The sequence below is a fragment of the Sparus aurata genome, chromosome 23 (genome assembly GCF_900880675.1).
Source record: "Sparus aurata chromosome 23, fSpaAur1.1, whole genome shotgun sequence".
NCBI classification, from domain to species: Eukaryota; Metazoa; Chordata; class Actinopteri; order Spariformes; family Sparidae; genus Sparus; species Sparus aurata.
The window spans coordinates 14,285,999-14,302,964 of NC_044209.1; the positions used below are offsets into that span (position 1 = coordinate 14,285,999).

At 42.8% G+C, this 16,966-nt stretch overlaps 1 protein-coding gene across 2 annotated transcripts in view; it reads right to left on the bottom strand.

Annotated features, from left to right (window-relative positions):
* Positions 1-406: 406 nt before the first annotated feature.
* elfn2b (extracellular leucine-rich repeat and fibronectin type III domain containing 2b) overlaps positions 407-16,966 on the bottom strand; it is a 78,681-nt gene continuing 62,121 nt past the window's right edge. Inside the window, exons 1-3 of one of the 2 annotated variants that reach the window (XM_030407616.1) lie at positions 13,682-13,751; positions 12,858-13,171; positions 407-12,518 (exon numbers count right to left, since the gene is read on the bottom strand). In XM_030407616.1, coding sequence (XP_030263476.1) covers positions 10,008-12,518; positions 12,858-13,171; positions 13,682-13,751 — 2,895 coding nt within the window. In that variant the 3' untranslated portion in view covers positions 407-10,007. Of the gene's footprint in view, positions 12,519-12,857; positions 13,537-13,681; positions 13,752-16,966 lie in introns of those variants that run through there. The other variant, XM_030407615.1, reaches the window with a different exon arrangement.

Below are 16,966 nucleotides of genomic sequence, written 5' to 3' on the forward strand. Positions count from 1 at the left end.
TACACAACTCTTTTCCTTTTTTTTGGAGGCAGCTCTCTTTGCCTCTTTTCTTTTCTTCAAGCGTTTTTCATCGCTTGGCCTGTTTTCTCGCATAACGTCACCGGGAGTGCTGGAAATTGTAGCTTTCCAAGAGGATCCTGCTCCCTGCAGGTTCCCCCGAGCAGACAGGACCGCCTCTTTATGATGTTCTCTGTCCTGATTGGATAAAGTGGAAAGCAAACGTCCTCTCTTTTACCACATGAGCAGGGGGAGGAGAGACACGGGATACTGACCAGACACTCGATAACAGTGGTGATTACTGCTGGAATATAGAGGCATTTGACAGCTATTTTAATGAGAATATAACGCTTACAGCAGCTTAAATCATGCAGAAAAATCTATCCCAGTAAATCAAGGAGATCTCAGACACATTTTTTCATTTTTTATTATAAATTTATTGCAAATATAGAAATAGATCTTTTGTACAGAAATCGCAAAGGGAAAAAAATGTTAATATCAGCAACAAATAAAGAAAATAGAAAGCCAAGAATTGTTCCCATCATCCAAACCTTTGTTTTGTCTTTCCCTTTTGGTCTCTGAACGTTAACATGTGTAGAGCTGAAACCAGAGGGGAGAGTCACGTTAGATTTGAATAGAATATGACCATGGGAATTTAATATTTGTATACAGTGATGGCCCCTTGTTTGTTTTTTAGCTCTCAAAGACCTTCTGATACTGTCAAGCTGGCAGGAGCCACATTTTGACACAAATGTTTCGTACACGGCCGAATAGGAACTAAAATCTGATGATACTGATGTGAGAAATTGCTGCGGCCCTCATGAGTCACACACACAGCGGTTATACTTCAGCACTCCAGTTATTATACTGTACATTACATGGTGTTGTGCTGGGCTGGATCAGGGAAACTACATCCGTTTAATTTTTTTAAGGGACTATTCATACTTTTTACACCTATTTCAGGTGATACTCTCAGTTCCTGGTGAATGTGGGAATAAAGTCAAAATATCACTAAAATTAAAAAGAAAGTATGTCAGTATAGATCTGCACTGTCTTTCTCTCAAAAATGTTTTTTTGACGCCAGATCTGAAGTTGTATCCCTAAAATCAAATCAAATCACCTAATTGATGAGATAATAGTTGGATTTAGGGTCACAGTTTCTGTTTCTTGAATGCTTTTGTTGGCCAAGACACTATAAGCCTTCGAACAGATCAGTTCCCCGACATTTAATTTCCTCAGTGAGCCGAGGGTGGCCCCCTGTTCCTCGCCCTTCGCTCTCCGAGCGGCAGCCATTTTTTGGAAACCGCTGTGTTTTCAATCTCTGGCGCCGACGAGGCCAATCATTCTGGCTTTGGGAGTACCACAGCGCTGGGTTGTGTGTTCGGAATAGCAATGGACGCCGAGGCATCTGCAACGTGTGAGCGCGGAAAACATTAACATTAATCAGAATGATGGGCCTCTGACATTGAAAAGCGTCTGCTCCCGCCCTGATGGGACCTTTTAGCAACTTTCACCGCTCTGCATCGGGTGTTAGAGAAATGGGACCTGCGAGTTACAGATTAGCCCCCCAGTAGCCATAAAAACTGTATTATCAGATTACGGTGTAATTTTAACCAATGAAAACATAAATATCCAAACTGGCTAATAATATACGCGACCACGTTTGACAGTCTGAGGAGCGGACTGAGCCCGGAGGTTAGCGTATTTCATTTCTCTTTGTACATGACATGAGGAAGCCTCTTAAGGTTTTGGCAAAGGCTGCGCCACAGAATAGGCTGTAGAGTATATCTCAGTTGGAGAGTCTTGTATTATCACTGCAGACTGTAAACGCAGCTATGACTTATGGCTTGCTGTCACTGCGCGGACCCTAATGCAGTAAGTAACGTATCAGCAAGGCTGCAGTAGGTGTTACTAACACATTATTGGACGTGTGCCAAGTGAAATGGACTCAAGGCTCTGCCACCTTTAAAAGCTCTGCGCTGTCCACTGGAGCCAATTATATTTAGCTTGTTTCTCTCTGCAGTCTCTCCGCCTTTTGAATTAAATTTCTCCAAAAACTGACTGAATGTGATTGAGTGCTATGGAATATTAATGTTCATCTTTTGACATGTTTTCATTATTATGGGGTCTTCACTTTTAGAGGTGACATATTTTAATTTCTGCAGTGGCACAGCTGTCTATTCTTTTTTTTACAACCAAGATTCCAAACAAGATTAGTTGCCGTCTCAAACGGAAATAAGAAGAGGATGCAATCATTTGCAAACAGACTATGTTTACAGACAGCAGAAGAGCCTGTCCTCATCAGAAAAATTACCATATAAGTTGAAAATGAAAGCAGCTTATCATGACCCATATCTACGTTAGTTGTTAGGCGGGGACCTCTAGTGGCCGTGGTAATTATTAGAGTTGCTAAGGAGGAAGTGGGGAAATGAAAAGTCGGCATAGGGAGGGGGTCGGGGACGGATGTTTGGGTCAGCACGGAACTTTTCATTTTAGCGGCTGCTTTTCGTGTTCAGGGTGAAAACAGAAGTCAACAGCGACTTATTTTGACAAGCTAACGTAGTGAAGTTACATCACCTACATAACTTAAAGGTAAGGGTAAGTTGACTTTTTAAATTTCACTGCCAACTCGTCAAATGCCAATGCTGTGGGATTATAGGTTGGGAATCCATGAAGTTTTCTCTAAACATGACCAGCTTTCTGTGCGACGAAGGTACAGTGGTCGTATGTAGCTTTTGGTTACGCTGACAATCAACCCATTCAGTTGTTCAGGAATGAAGATATGTTGGTTTTAAAAAGTGTGCCCAAGCCAATGTAGTAATTCCCTTTATACAACCAAGCTTTGGCATCGCCTGACACAAATGAAGCTGTTTAACTGTAGAATAAAGTCCAAATAATTGGCAAACCATCACATTTTTATGTTGTAAACGCTGTCCGAAAAGTTTTGGAATCAAGGTTATAAAATCAAGTCAAGAAACAGTCTTTTGCAAAGTTTATAAGAAAAGACCTATTTTTTAAATGACTGTGATGAATTCAATTAACTAGTCAGATAGAAGAGCAGCAGGCGATGAGAGCAGAGGATGAGGAATGACAATCGCTGATTTTTCTAACAGCACGTGGGCCGAGGCTGAGGGAGAAGCTGCTGATGCTGCATTGATCTGCCAGCCACATCTAACTGATGGATTGGGATTAGGTTAAAACCATTAGGCAATCTTTATGGTGTGTGTGTGTGTGTGTGTGTGTGATATGGTGCCGCTTCAGCAAACTCTCCCCAGAACGTGTAATCTCATGTTTTCTGTCTTTAACTGTGAAAATGTGCATGTACTTTTTTCCATAAGGAAGAAAGAAGGTGGGCTGAGAGAAGAGAAACTACAACCACAGAGTGTGACAGGGCCCCGCCTCGAGCCAAAGGAGATAGCTCGGCATGTCTGCCACAGAGAATAATCTTTGTAATGGAGAACGATCGAGTGCAGTTTTCTCGCACCTGATGGATGTAAACACCCACCAGTCTCAAACATCTTCACCCCCTCTCTGCACTGCACACTCCGCCAGCCTGTGGCTAAAGGAGTCGCAGTTCTCTGGCAGCGTTGGCATACAACACAACCCCCTGAATGAAAACCAATACATAAGAATGTCAATATAAAAAACGTCACAGAGAAGAAAAGAATGGCTAAAAAAACCTAAATGTTCAAATCAAAGGTTACTTGACAATACTTGTTTTTCAGCCCCTACGGTTTTTGTTTTCAATGTACGTCCACTCATTGTACACAACAATATATTTTTGTCTCTCATAAAAATACAGGGAATCATGCAAATATAACAACTTTTTCTTTTTATGTAGTACACTATGTTAAGCTTTCTCTGTTCTTAAACCTTTATAACATATATCATTGCAAGTACTAAAAGTCAGCCCCCCTCAGTTCCCAATAGCCAATAACCCCCCAAAAAGAAACCCCGCCCCCAAAAAACAAAATAAACAAAGACAAACAGCCAACTGAAAATAGAGAAACACACGGACATATCAAGAGATCAGGCTGAGTATAAAACATCCATAGAAGCATTTTTTAACCTTAGCATTTTTTTTTTCTTCTATCTAGTGTACAAAATTCACAGATATTTCACAGATTCTTGAAGTCCTTTGCCCATCTTTGGAAACTAAACCTTGCAGAGTTAATGCATATTGTGTCAGTGTAAATAAAAATTTTTATGTGTATGTGTGTTTATGTGTATGTGTGTGTGTAAAAAGTGTTATGAAGTCCGATCAGTTGGCAAACCTTAGCCCAATGTGGCTCCCTGTCAGGATTTCCAAATGCTCTTCTGCTCAGAAAGTCTTTTATTTTGAAGGACCAGAGGTTCTTTTAAATTTTAATGCACTTCCAGCTCAAAGTAGCTGACAGCAAAATTCAAAACCCATCCCTATGCAGCCTGCGTGCGTGTTTCTGATCTGACAATCTCTCAGGCATAGCTTCATTTAGTAGGCCGTGAATTCATCTGACCAGCGTGCTCGTTCGATTAGGGATGTAAAAAGATATTAGAGATTGCATTTACAGTCGGCTACATCCTGATGTGGACTTGTCGCCATCAGCGAATGCAAAGGCCATTAATTTAGAGATTTTTTTTTTCCTACTCTTTTTGTCGAGTGCTTGGCAGTTGGGAAGGCAGCGTTGGCAGTGCTCGGCCCGTCAGAGCTGCCTCATAAAGTGTGAAGAGTGACTAAGAAATCAGTCACGCCTAGGCATATTTCATTTGACTGGACTGACTTCCTTTTTTCACTCTTCCGATAGATACAGCTTTCGTATTATTTTTTGTCTCGTCGGCCCTTCTGTGGCTATCACGAGGAGACGCACAGGATAGTTTCCCATTTATCAAATTTGGCACAGTATCCACACAGGCTAATCTCCCACACAGTAATGGACTAATAGACCAAATAGACTATTAGACAAAAGGTATATCGCTACCAAATGAAGGGATTTGCAACCCACTGTCGCTGCTAATAACCTGCTTGTCACCTGCCTTAATATAAAGTGGAAATGAAGCCATCCTCCCTAAGGCTTTAAATGAGGGCTGGTTTCGGTCGTGAGGAAATGCTCAATTTAAAAAATGTTTTTCCCCAGTATGTTTTCTGTGTTGTGGTTCCTCTGAAGTGTAGCCATAACTCCACGTCTTTTAACCCAGATCCCAGTCTGCATTCAGCCAGAACCCCCCTCTCCACTGTCCTCTCTTTGAAGACCTTGCCCATTACCTGCCTCTCAGAAAAGAAAAGTCATTTTAGTTGAGTCAGACGGTGACACATTCTGACTCACTTTTTTATCTTCCATTTTCGCTATACACTCTTGTTGGGGAGCAGGGGCAATGCAGCATGTGTTTGTTTTTGTGGTTGTGACTCATTTGTTTGAATGACCTAACATGAGTCATTTATTTAGAGATCTCTCTCTATCAATATCACTCTGTTGTCTTCATCTACCTGTCCATGATTCATGTTATCATCCTTATTGTTATGAAGAATAAGAATAAAGTGCATGGTAATATATTAAATGATAGTACTGGCTTTGTAAATGTACAGAAGTTCCTTTTTAAAATCTACAGATTTGGGATAACTTCTCTTTGATGATCTCCACATATCTTCTTGCACATTTTCACATTTTAGAAAATCTGCAAAAGAAAATGATTTTTTTCAGGAAAGTTTTCTTCCACTGCTGTTTTTCTCCCAGTCAGAAAACCAGTAGACCACTGGCGAAACAGAAACAGCTGATCAGTCATAATGTTCACGATGTCAGAATATATTTAGGAAATGTATCTCCATCTCAAACAAAGCACATTAACTCAGTTGAAAAGCAAAAAGTGTCATTTTGTTTTTGTTATTTGCGAAAATTTAGGAACTTTTATAAACTTCTAATGCAAAGCTTTGACATGTGAGTAAAAAATAAGTAAATTAAAACATGCTTACTGTCAGAAGACAATCCAGTGAATGATGAAGCAGAAAACTGACCAGGGAACGTGATACTTCTCTATAAGTGATTAATATGTGCTGATCGCTATTAAAGTAACATCTCACTTTGACTTAGGGTGCTTCAAGGACGGATCACATGGGTAAAAAGTGCACTGTGTCATGAGAAACCTTTTACTGTGGTCTTTCCTAATAGGAGCATTTAACTCCTTTATTAAGTCAGAAACTGATGAGACAGACACCCACACCCATTCTTGTGCTCTGATCCATTATTAAAGAAACTTGTGTTTTTGTTTAATAGGGCCAGGTTTTAAATATAGGCAAGCATCAAAGGATTTACATGTTAAAAAACTGAAAGCGTCTGTGATTTTTCTTGGGTGCACAGAGATAAGGGAGGCGACGGGAGCCAGCCTCCCACAAAAGGATTAAACATTAATAGCACATTAGATGGCTTTCTCACGTCTGGCTTTCCTGTGGCTCTGAGACAAACAACAAGGATGGTGCTACAAAAAGGACCATTGATCTCCAAGTGAGCCACCCTCCAGAGATTCGACGAGGATACAAGCTGAGAGGGAAGAGAGGGGTTGTTCTGTTTGATGCTGGATTTGTGGAATAAAAAACAGGTATGATAATGTAACATTTACAGGCATATTTTGTGGCCCCGCTCGAGCTTTGAGGTAATACTCATGAGTGTTCTTTGTTTCATTAAGAGCTTCAGTCTCGAAGAGTGACAATTGTAGAAAGAAAACAACAGAAAAATAAAGACGTATTAGTCTGCTCAGGTCTAAACCACCAGCATCTGCTTTGCTTCTACAGCAGAAGTTTATGTGTGAGGTCAGCACTGACCTTTCTGTTAGCACTTGTACCTGTGTTTTACTGCTATGTGACAATCGCTTACACGCTGACTAACAGACAGACTGGCTTGTAAAATCCAGTCTTGCAAATCTGAATCCTGTGCAAACTAGTTTTCATTTGCATTTTCATGACTCTCTCGTGGCTATTTTGGCAGCAGGCTTTCAAGTAATTATTGATGGTGAGAAACACAATATCCCCTCCAACTACGGCGCTCTTCCGAGCAATAGTGAAAACAACACTAGAAAGATTGGCACTTCTTACACCAGCACTGGAAATGTATCTGCATCGGGCCAGGCATTCTTTATCATCCAAGAGTTTCACACACAGCGAAACAAACAAATGTTTGAATGAAATGTGAGCAGAAGAGCACCTGAACACACATCTGTCCCTGAAAATCTGTTTCCTGAAAAATACATTAGTGTGTTAACGTTAATTAAAATACAAAAATGTATGAAATGGATCAGTAATAATCAGAATTTTCCGTCACCTTGTAGTTTGTCAGGTCGGGGAACATAAATGGCAGCTGAAACGATGGGCAATCCTGATATTACTGAACATTTTCTGATTTTGCTGTTATCCTCAGTGTCCATTTTCTGTAAACGTGTCATGGCAGTTGAGGATCTGGGGAGTTAAACAGTTCCCCCCGTGGGATGAAGAAAAATCCTTTCCTCTGATTTGCTGAAAGTCATTCACAGTAACATGTTCCTTTGGAAAACTCTCTTATCTCAGATGATTGGAGATCAGCGGGGGAACTGAAAACTTCCAAGACTGTATGTTCGTCACATGGTGCTTCATCATATGAAGAAGGCGGATGAGGTGGTGCATCCCGGACATGCTGTTTTCTCAAATATGAAAGTTAGGCTCTTGATTTGATCTATTCAATTGTAAAAGCGCAAAGCACACAGACTTCCGACTCTGACTGTATGCACACAACATATCAAAACAAGGAAAAACAGGCAGATCGATGCTTCATAAAAACAAAGAGGGAGGAAGAAAAAACATAGATCAGAATGAAGATACCACTACAAACCACCCTCTCACATTTGCATACTCAAAATCCTGCTCAACCTTTTTCACAATAGTCAAGCGCATGCTAAACATCAACTGCCATAAAAAAAGAAAACAGAAGAAAGCAGTGTTGATATGTGCTGAGCAGACCCAAATCCTGCCTGCGAGAAAGGCAATTCTCACTTTTCTCACTTGATAAAACAGAGCACGTCACGTCGAGTGCTCTGCTCAAACCCGTATCACAATGGACAATGGACCTCATCCACATGAAACAAGTAAGGATCAAAACAGAGATAGATATGTTCCTGAAATGAATCTTCCTGTCTCTTGAACGAAGCCCTGAACAAAAATGTGGAGCAAGGACCACTGATTCAGTTTTCACATTTTTAGGGTAGGGTGTCTCAGATTGTGTATGTTAGCTGATAATGGACACCTACACAGCACTCTGTGTAGGAAGGATGGCGTTGGTCAGAAAGCTGGCGATCACACTATCATTTAGGAAAGTCACAATTAGATAATTTCAATTTAAAAAAGACCAGTTGGATGGACACGACACATAAATGGAAATCAGATTATGGCTGTGTTAAGCAAGAGGCACTGCGCTACTGTAGATTAGCTGAGCATCACGGTCATGTGATTTATGTCTGGGAAAATACAGCGAACATTGTTGATATTTGTACATTTGTCCATGCCATTAATAATCTAGTATTGTTTAGACTCCAGCCACTGGGGAAGATATTTGACAGCTATTAATTGAAGTCAATTTGGGCATACACAAAATAATCTGACAAGGCATGCCGACACCCACTGACACTGACCACTGTATACCACACAGCCACACACACACAATCATGAGGCGTAAAGTGCAAGCAAACATGCCTGTCACAAGTTGGCTAATTAAGTCATCCATAGACAGCAATCGTACTAATTTCCAGAACTGAACAGACACGTTGGCAGTAATTAGAAGTGTCCTTTCTCTCTGTGCCTCATTCAGCTTTCATGTCAGAGAAAGGATTTGGAATGTACTGTGGTGCTCACATTGAATGATGCAAATAGATTTCTTCATAACCTGCTTGTAATCTACTTACATTCACAGTGGCTGAAGAAAATTAATCATAACTTTGCTTGTCTTTCCATTTTTTGTCTCCGTTAAATCTCTTCTTGCAGTCAATTTCTCTTGATCTCATTCACACATGGGTCACATCTCTCAACCTTTTTGTGAGGGAATTGCGTGAGCTCATGTTCTTGTTATACAGGTAAGTAGCATCTAATTAAGGGAACACTATTTTGCCCTCTGTACTCCTTCAAATTAGGCTCACTGGTTCTGATTGCTTGAGAAAATGCTGTTTGGGACAGTTTGTGGCTTTGGAGCAAACATTCTTTATATCTGTTACTGAACCATGCAAGAGTTTTAGTTGGAAAGGTTATGTTGAACACCTAAGGGTGCCATCAGAGCACTATACCACTTTGATCTCTCTCTCTCTCTGCAGGACCTTCAAGCCAACTTCAATGTTTTCTCCTTATTCATTTGTTAATTTCTTTCCAATTTCTCCTCTGGTTGGTGTGACAGTTGCTATTCAAATGCAAATACCTCAGCTGCATGTTGGATCTCATGGAAGAGAGATTAGGCTCATCTGACAACGCTGCTCACAAATCAGCATGGTGTCACTTGTAACAGAGCACAGATCCCACACTGTCATGATCTCCCTTTGCTTCTACATATGCAAATGCACACTGCAAATTGATACAGCACCCAATACAAAAAAAAAACAAAAAAACAAATTGGATCACAAAAGCTTAAAATGAAGGGTCTCATCATTACCTTCTGTGATAACCGATAGGTGAAAATATGGCACTGATAAAGATGGTCCATATTATCACAAAACGTGTATTAATTTACACAGTTGGCATTTGCTCCCCGTGCTATAAATAAAACCCACAAAAACAAAATGAGAATGATCCAGAAATGGTGCTACAATGAAGTGTAAAATAAAACACCATAATGACTCTCATATCCCAGGCACAGTTTCACAGTCCTTGCTCTTAACACAATATTCTATACACCTAGCATGCCAAAAATAACCCAAAGGCAAAATTCTGTCCTACATATTTCTCCCCGCTTTTTCTCGGGCCTGCTGGCCTTTCAGGAAAAGAAGTATCCAAACTCTTTTTCCCCCAATGCTGATCTCTGGTCCCCCAGTCACAGCTTCTGCTGTGCTGACACACCCTTCCAGTAATCAAGGATGTCATGCAGGTCCTCGCCTTTGGCGAACTGCACCTTTTTTCGAAGGGCATTTCCGGCCGTCACATAACAGGCCTCGTCCCGCTGGCCCTTCCGGTAGGGACGAAAGCGCTCCCAGATCCTCAGTGAACTCTCTGAGGAGTACTCTGGGCTGGAGGAGTAGCCAGAGTAACTGGAATGGTGACGGGCAGGCGAAAGCTGGGAGTACGATGCTGCATCCCTGCGGGAGCGTGTGAGGGGCTTTAGGAAGGAAACCCTCTGGGCTGGGGAGCCCTGGTGGGAGCCTTCATAGTAGAGAGCTGGGACGGAGTGGCGATGCTCCGAGCAGTGGTAGTCCTGCTGCACCTCCAGCTGCTGCTGCTGCTGTTGCTGTTGTTGCATTTGTTGTTGTTGATGGTAATGGTGCTGCTTCTGGCTGTCCTGATGCTGGGCACCAACACCACCACTGTCGCAACCACCAACCCCTCCACCACAGCTCCCACTCCCCACTAAAGGTAGCCTCTCAAGGGGCTCCCCACAGCCCACGGGACTGGCCCGGTCTTGGTAATGTTGCTGTTGTTGATTACAGCCATCTGGGCTTCTTGGCTCAGGAACATCCAGGCTATACACCCTAGCTCCTCCGCGTTCCCTGTCCCGACCCATGGAGCCACAGGAGCTGGTGCTGCACTGTTTTTTGACAGCATTTACAATAACCACAGCAGCGTCTGCACTCATTTGTCGCTGAATGGGACGTACAGCGGTGGCTGGTGGAGGGGGCCTGTAGGGGGGAGAGATGACAAAGCCACCACCACTGATCCCTGGGCGCTCAGAGAGAGGGGCATTCAAGGCAGGGAGAGGAGGTGGAGGGGGTATTTTGTTGGGAGCAATGACCTGTCCTGCCTCTGTCAACACTTGGGAGAGTGGGATTAGGCCACGAGTAAGGGAGGACGTGCTGGTAGGGGGTGGGGAGGTTGGATTGGAGGAGGCTGTCGTGTTAGTTGAAGCCCCTGAAGCTGCAACTGCTGCTGCATCCAATTTCAGAGCATCAATGCAGTTGTTAATGATCTGGTTAACCTTGTCCACCTCCATGGCAATGGTGGAAATCTCTGACGCAGAGCCATGTCCGTCATCATCTGAGTCATCCCCAACATCAGTTCCATCATCATCCCTCAAGTCTGCCCCCCTCATCACTCCATGCCCACCATCTCCCATCCTCTCCATGCCAGCCCCTCCAGATCTGATATCCATATAATTTCCTTTACTTGTGGCCAGGGCCTCTGAAAAGGCAGTGGCCATCTTTTCCACTTGTGGGATAGAAGAAAGTCTAGAGGAACTTGTGTTAGCTGAATGAAGCATTCCCGAGCTGGATGATGTAGACATGGGAAGTTTGCCTCCATGGTGGTGCTGGTACTGGTGATGTTCTCTTGACTGCTCCTGAAGCTTGTGGACTGCCGATGGATCATTTGCCACTGCTGCTGCAACCTCTGGTCCGTAGCGCATTTCTAGAATAGTTTTCTTGACACAGATGGACTTTTTCTTCTCGTCATGCATCCTTTTCTTGCGGAGGCAATAGTATACGAAGCCTAAAACAATGAGCATGCCAAAAAGACAGCCCACAATGGTCATTATGTAGTGAGTAGTGGTGGAAGGTGTTGGGAGCATATCATCAACATTTTGAGCACGAGTGGAAAACGTGAGGCAGGTGTGGTTGTAGCGCTGAGAGTTACGGATGGATGCTACACAGAAGGTGTAATTGGTGTGTGGTTTGAGCTTGTTGAGGGTAATCATCTCCTTCTTGTTCTTCAGAGTCATGACATCAGACACGAATGTGTGGTTGTATTGTGTTAGAATATACATTTTACTGTAGGGCCTTGGGATCTGCACAAGGAGAGAAGCTGATGACAAGGAGACATGATGGAGCTTGATGCTGGGAGTGAAGCTATGTTCAGTCGAAGAAGAAGGGGTCGGATCATCATACGGTCTCATACCGCCAAACATCTCGGGACCGATCCCAGACGGACCATCCAGATCTGGTGGGAGAGAGGTCATTCCTGGAATCATCACTCCATCTCGGCAGCGATGGTACAAAATGTTTTTTGCATTTCGACCAGCATGACCAGCAGCAATAAGCAAGGGGAAGCCAAACATCTCACGGGGCGTCTCACACTGGAGGCGATCGTATGTGTGCGTGACATTGTTGAAGGACTCCAACCAGGTTAGGAAGCTGTAGAGATCACAGCCACAGTGAAATGGATTTGCTGCCAGTTCACACACCATCAGTCGACTGAGAACTGTAAACGTGGATGGGTCTATCCGGGCAAGTTTGTTGGATGATAGGTCAATGCTGCTGAGGCTGGGGCACTCCCAGAATGCATTGTTGGCAATAACCTCAATCAGGTTGTGTTGCAGGAAGAGGCATTGCATGCGGCCAAGCCCTCTCATCATGCCCTCAGTTAAGTTTGTCAACTTGTTGTAGCCCAACTGAAGAACCTAAGAAAAACACACAAGTTGCATTAGAACATTTTTATTTTTGTGGGTCCAATTTTTTGTAAATAATTTGCACCCTTGATAATAAAATCAGGATTGGATTTAGTGACTCAGAGTGCAGTGCCTGCAACAACGCAATTATCCTTCACTCAACACAATTTAATTAATTATAGTCTTCTTCCAATGCATGTTTCAGGCTCTGTGCTATATTTACACTACAATGAAGTGTCCTGTCCCATTTCAAAATAGAATAAAATGTATTCGACTGAAATGTAGCCTGATATATTGAACAATATTTGTGCGCTAGGCTCAATGCTTTTATCATCGCTCCCCTGCCATCACCTGTAGGTTGGCTTGTCCTGCGAAGGCTCCGTCCTCGATGTAGCTGATATCATTCTTGGTGAGGTTGAGGTCGGTCAGGTTGGTGAAGCGGTACATAGAGCTGAAGAGCACCGCTTTTAGCTTGTTCTCATTCAATCTCAAGTCATGGACTGTGTTGTTGATGTGCTGGGGGATAGTCTCATACGGCGGTTGGTTCTGACTGCAGATAGCCAGCCACACATAGCCTTTGTCCCCCTCTATGAGCCAGCAGTCCCCATTGACTGTGTTGGGAAAGTGAGAGAGAAATAGGAGGGAGGGAAGAATAAGAAAAAGGAGAGTGGAGGTGGTAAAAGCACCCTGCATGATGCCGATGAAAGAAATGTGGAAGAGGGGAAGCTATAATTATTAAGGAGAGAAACGTAGGGGCAGGCAGGAAAGGAGGTTGTTTTGGCAGGAGAAAGGGAAGCAACAAAGGTTGCTAGGAAGGATTTTCGAAGAGGATAAGGGTGCTGAAATAGGGGCGAAGGCTTCAAAATGCCAGTCACAGCTTTATGGTCATCATGGTGATTAGCAGGGGACCCATGTTATGTCATATCTTGTTGGACTGCAATGTGGAGTGACACAGCTTGTCTTCATAGTCCCTCTGTAGACTTCAGCTGTTACTGACCCAAACGGATGGACCCTTGGAATAACGGAGAATCTGTAAAGGAGAACACAACAAAAGTCAATTAAGAACAATGTGGAATATGGTGGGCTGATCCATGATGTTATGCATAGAATTTATGCTCTACATGCTTTTTATACTACTTCAAGAAGTGATGCTAGAGGGGTTTCTACAGCATTAAACTTCGAAGGAGTGTGGCTTCTGGCCAGGCTGCTAGATTTGACATGTTGGAAATGAGAACACCCTGTCATAATATGTATATACGGCAATGCCCCAGCAGGTACCCTTTAAGGCCACTGCATCTGTGCTTAGTCACCCCTCTTGGTCCACCACCTCATAAGGCTATGAGGTCATCAGGCTTTGGCTGAAACCTACGTGTATCTGCCAATCTCACCGCCCTCCTCAGAGGCACAGAGAATCTTTTTTTAAACACAGAGTGCAGCATTAATCATCCAAACGCTGACAGCACATTGTCTCCACAGACATCCCTTGTTATGACACTATCCTGCCAAAACCTAAGCTCTCCATCCCATCTGCATGTCATTTGAATAGCAGTCAAGCGTTTACATAAGGAGAGGATTAGCTGCCTGTTGCATCATGACAGACATTGTCCTCTCGCCTGCTCAACAGCTGGGGAAAACATACTTACGATTACACACACATTACACAAACACGGACACTTAAATGGACACGTGCCCTCAGATGAGCATTTGCAGGTGTAGACATACGCATTCAAACACATGCACGTCCTCATTTAGGAGTAGCATGTGTCCTCACAGGTAAGTAGTTCAAGTCAAAGCGATCAAAATGGATTCTGATCAAAGCGATAATGGTATGCTGTATGAAAAATACAGGCATACCTGTCAACCCTCCCGTTTTCCCCGGGAAATTCCATTAATTTAATCATCTGTCCCGCCGTATTCCCGTTTACATATTTTCCCTTAAATCTCCCATGTTTCCCCCCGGCCCAGCAGGTGGCTTGAAGACACTTCCTGCTTGTAGGAGGGGTGGAGGTGTGGGTGGTTGCTCCTCTCTCTCTCTCATTCTCTCTCTCTCTCTCTGGCTGTGTTGCGCACGGGCTCCAGCACCTGTGGATCGGCCGCAGATGTGCCAAGAGCAGGCACATGTCGCTGCTGTGTTGACACTACGCACTGTGCCGTCGTGATGATCCGCTTTATTCATTCATTTATTTATTCATTTGCGACCGAGCGGCCGCATCGTCAGGCAGCCGTTGTGGCATTTGCCCACATTGCCTTATGGTCAGTCCGTCATATTTTGTTTATTTGAGAATGTTTTATTTATTGTAAGGCTTATTTTATATATTTTGTTTATTTGAGAATAATTTATTGAACTTATTAGGCAGCACTATACAACAAATTCTATTTTTTATTTTATATTCATATTTTGTATAATGGTAAAATAATTAAATTTGACTGGAAAAATTCCTAATAAACAACAAGCAAATTTTTGGCATTTTGTTCCTGTACTGTACCGAAAATGAATCGAACCGAGACCTCAAAACCGAGGTACGTATCAAACTGTGATTTTTGTGTATAGTTACACCCCTAGTTAGTAAATGTCTTGTACACTTTTCTAAAAATGTAAGGGGTCAAGGCCCATGATGCGGGCAGTCCCACCACCCACAGATGATTCGCAGAGAATTTCCCTTATTTTCAAATCCCAATGTTGACAGGTATGAATACAGGTTGTCTGCCGACACGCTGTAGCTACCGTCTCTTCCTTATGTCTTTCATCCCACAACTCTGCTGTTTTACATTCTAGTGATTTTTCTCCATCATTCCATGAAAACAGCAAATAAACTCCCTCTCTCTCCCTGATGGAAAAAATGTCTTTCTTGTGCTCCAAATTCAGACTTCTCTCTAATTCCGACAGAGAATTGAACTCATTCCAGTCTATTCCAGTCCGCGCTCCCTGGAGGTACCGGCAGAGATTCAGGTCCATCCTCTTTTTTAATCCACTTATTACTGCAGAAAATTGTGATACCTGAAGCATGTGTGAAATGGTACGTTATCATGTTCATCTAATGACCTTTGGCACTCGCTACAGTCGGTAGCTGTTTCCTGAAGATGTGATTTGTATGAGAGATGGATAAATAAAACAGATCTGCATTCAAATGTGTACAATCTGGCCAACAACTTGAAAACAGGCGTGAATGAACCCACAAATCAACTTTTGAAGCCAGCCTCAACAGTAGCCAGTGATCTTTTTAATAAGAACATAAATTAGCCCCTGATTGCACTGAAATGACCACTTAGGCAACTCTGTGGTATGCTATCCCAAATCACGGATTATTTTTCTAGTTTCGAAATTTGTACTTCAAGTATTGAAATGTGTTTGTGGGCTAACATTTGCCTTAACAGCAAAGTCTTTTCAGAATTGGGTGGATAAGACTTGTAGAAAATTCTACAATGCAACAACAAAACAATCATGCTGAAAAAAATAAGAATGAAAGTAATACATTTAAAAAATCCCTCTACAAGCCTAGCTCAAATGTTATTAAGTCTTTCCAATAAAATTTAAAAAATACTGAATTTGAAAATCTTTACCCCAACACCTGTAAATAATATATCCGCACACATTCATTCCACTGCTCCTCTGTACAGCCCTGCGCTCACGCATGTACTGGGACACTCCCCTGCCATTGATTTTCACGCTCTCCTGTCTGAGCTTCATCCTCTCCACATGAGACGTGATCTCATTTGGTGCTCCACATAGTCAAACCCAGAGGGTTCACATGAGGGAAACGAGAAGCACAATGGTTCTGTATGTGAGCGTGTTTAGGGATATGATTACATAATTAGGAATATGGGACATGCAGAAGACCCGTCTCAGAAGAAAAGAGCACGACTCATAACGCGGATCCATTTGTAACTATGAAAATGTAGGACGCAAGATAAAACTTAATCCTTCTCCGCTGCGGACTGCTGTTGGTTGCTGATTATTAGTGTAGGAACACAAGCCGTTGTCTCTGCATCATAAAGTGGTCTCATTTTGGCCATGATTACCTTTAACCCAAATCAACTCCTTTTTCCAGCATTTGGGACTGAAAGCCCCCATATCCTGGCCTGGCAAATTCCTCTCCTCTCCACAGAGTGGGAAGATGTTGTTTTTCTTGCAATAAACAGATCACCAGAGATCTTCTTTGTAATTTACAACGACAAAGCACATCTGGTCTGTTCCTCTTCCTCCAAAGAAGATGAACCCCTTTTCCCTAGGTCAAACAAGGTCAAGCCCAATGGAGTTTTCTTTGGTCACACCAAAAGGAAGAAGGACTGGTTTCTAACATAGATGTGGTGATTTAAGATGTTTTACTCTACGTTTCTCTCCCTCTGGAACATTCTCCAGTGGGGGAAGGCTTAATGGGGAACCTTATCCGTGTGTTCTTCTCCTCACATGTCCAACTGTTATTTACGATCGTTGTTGTTCCTGGGTCTGACATACCATT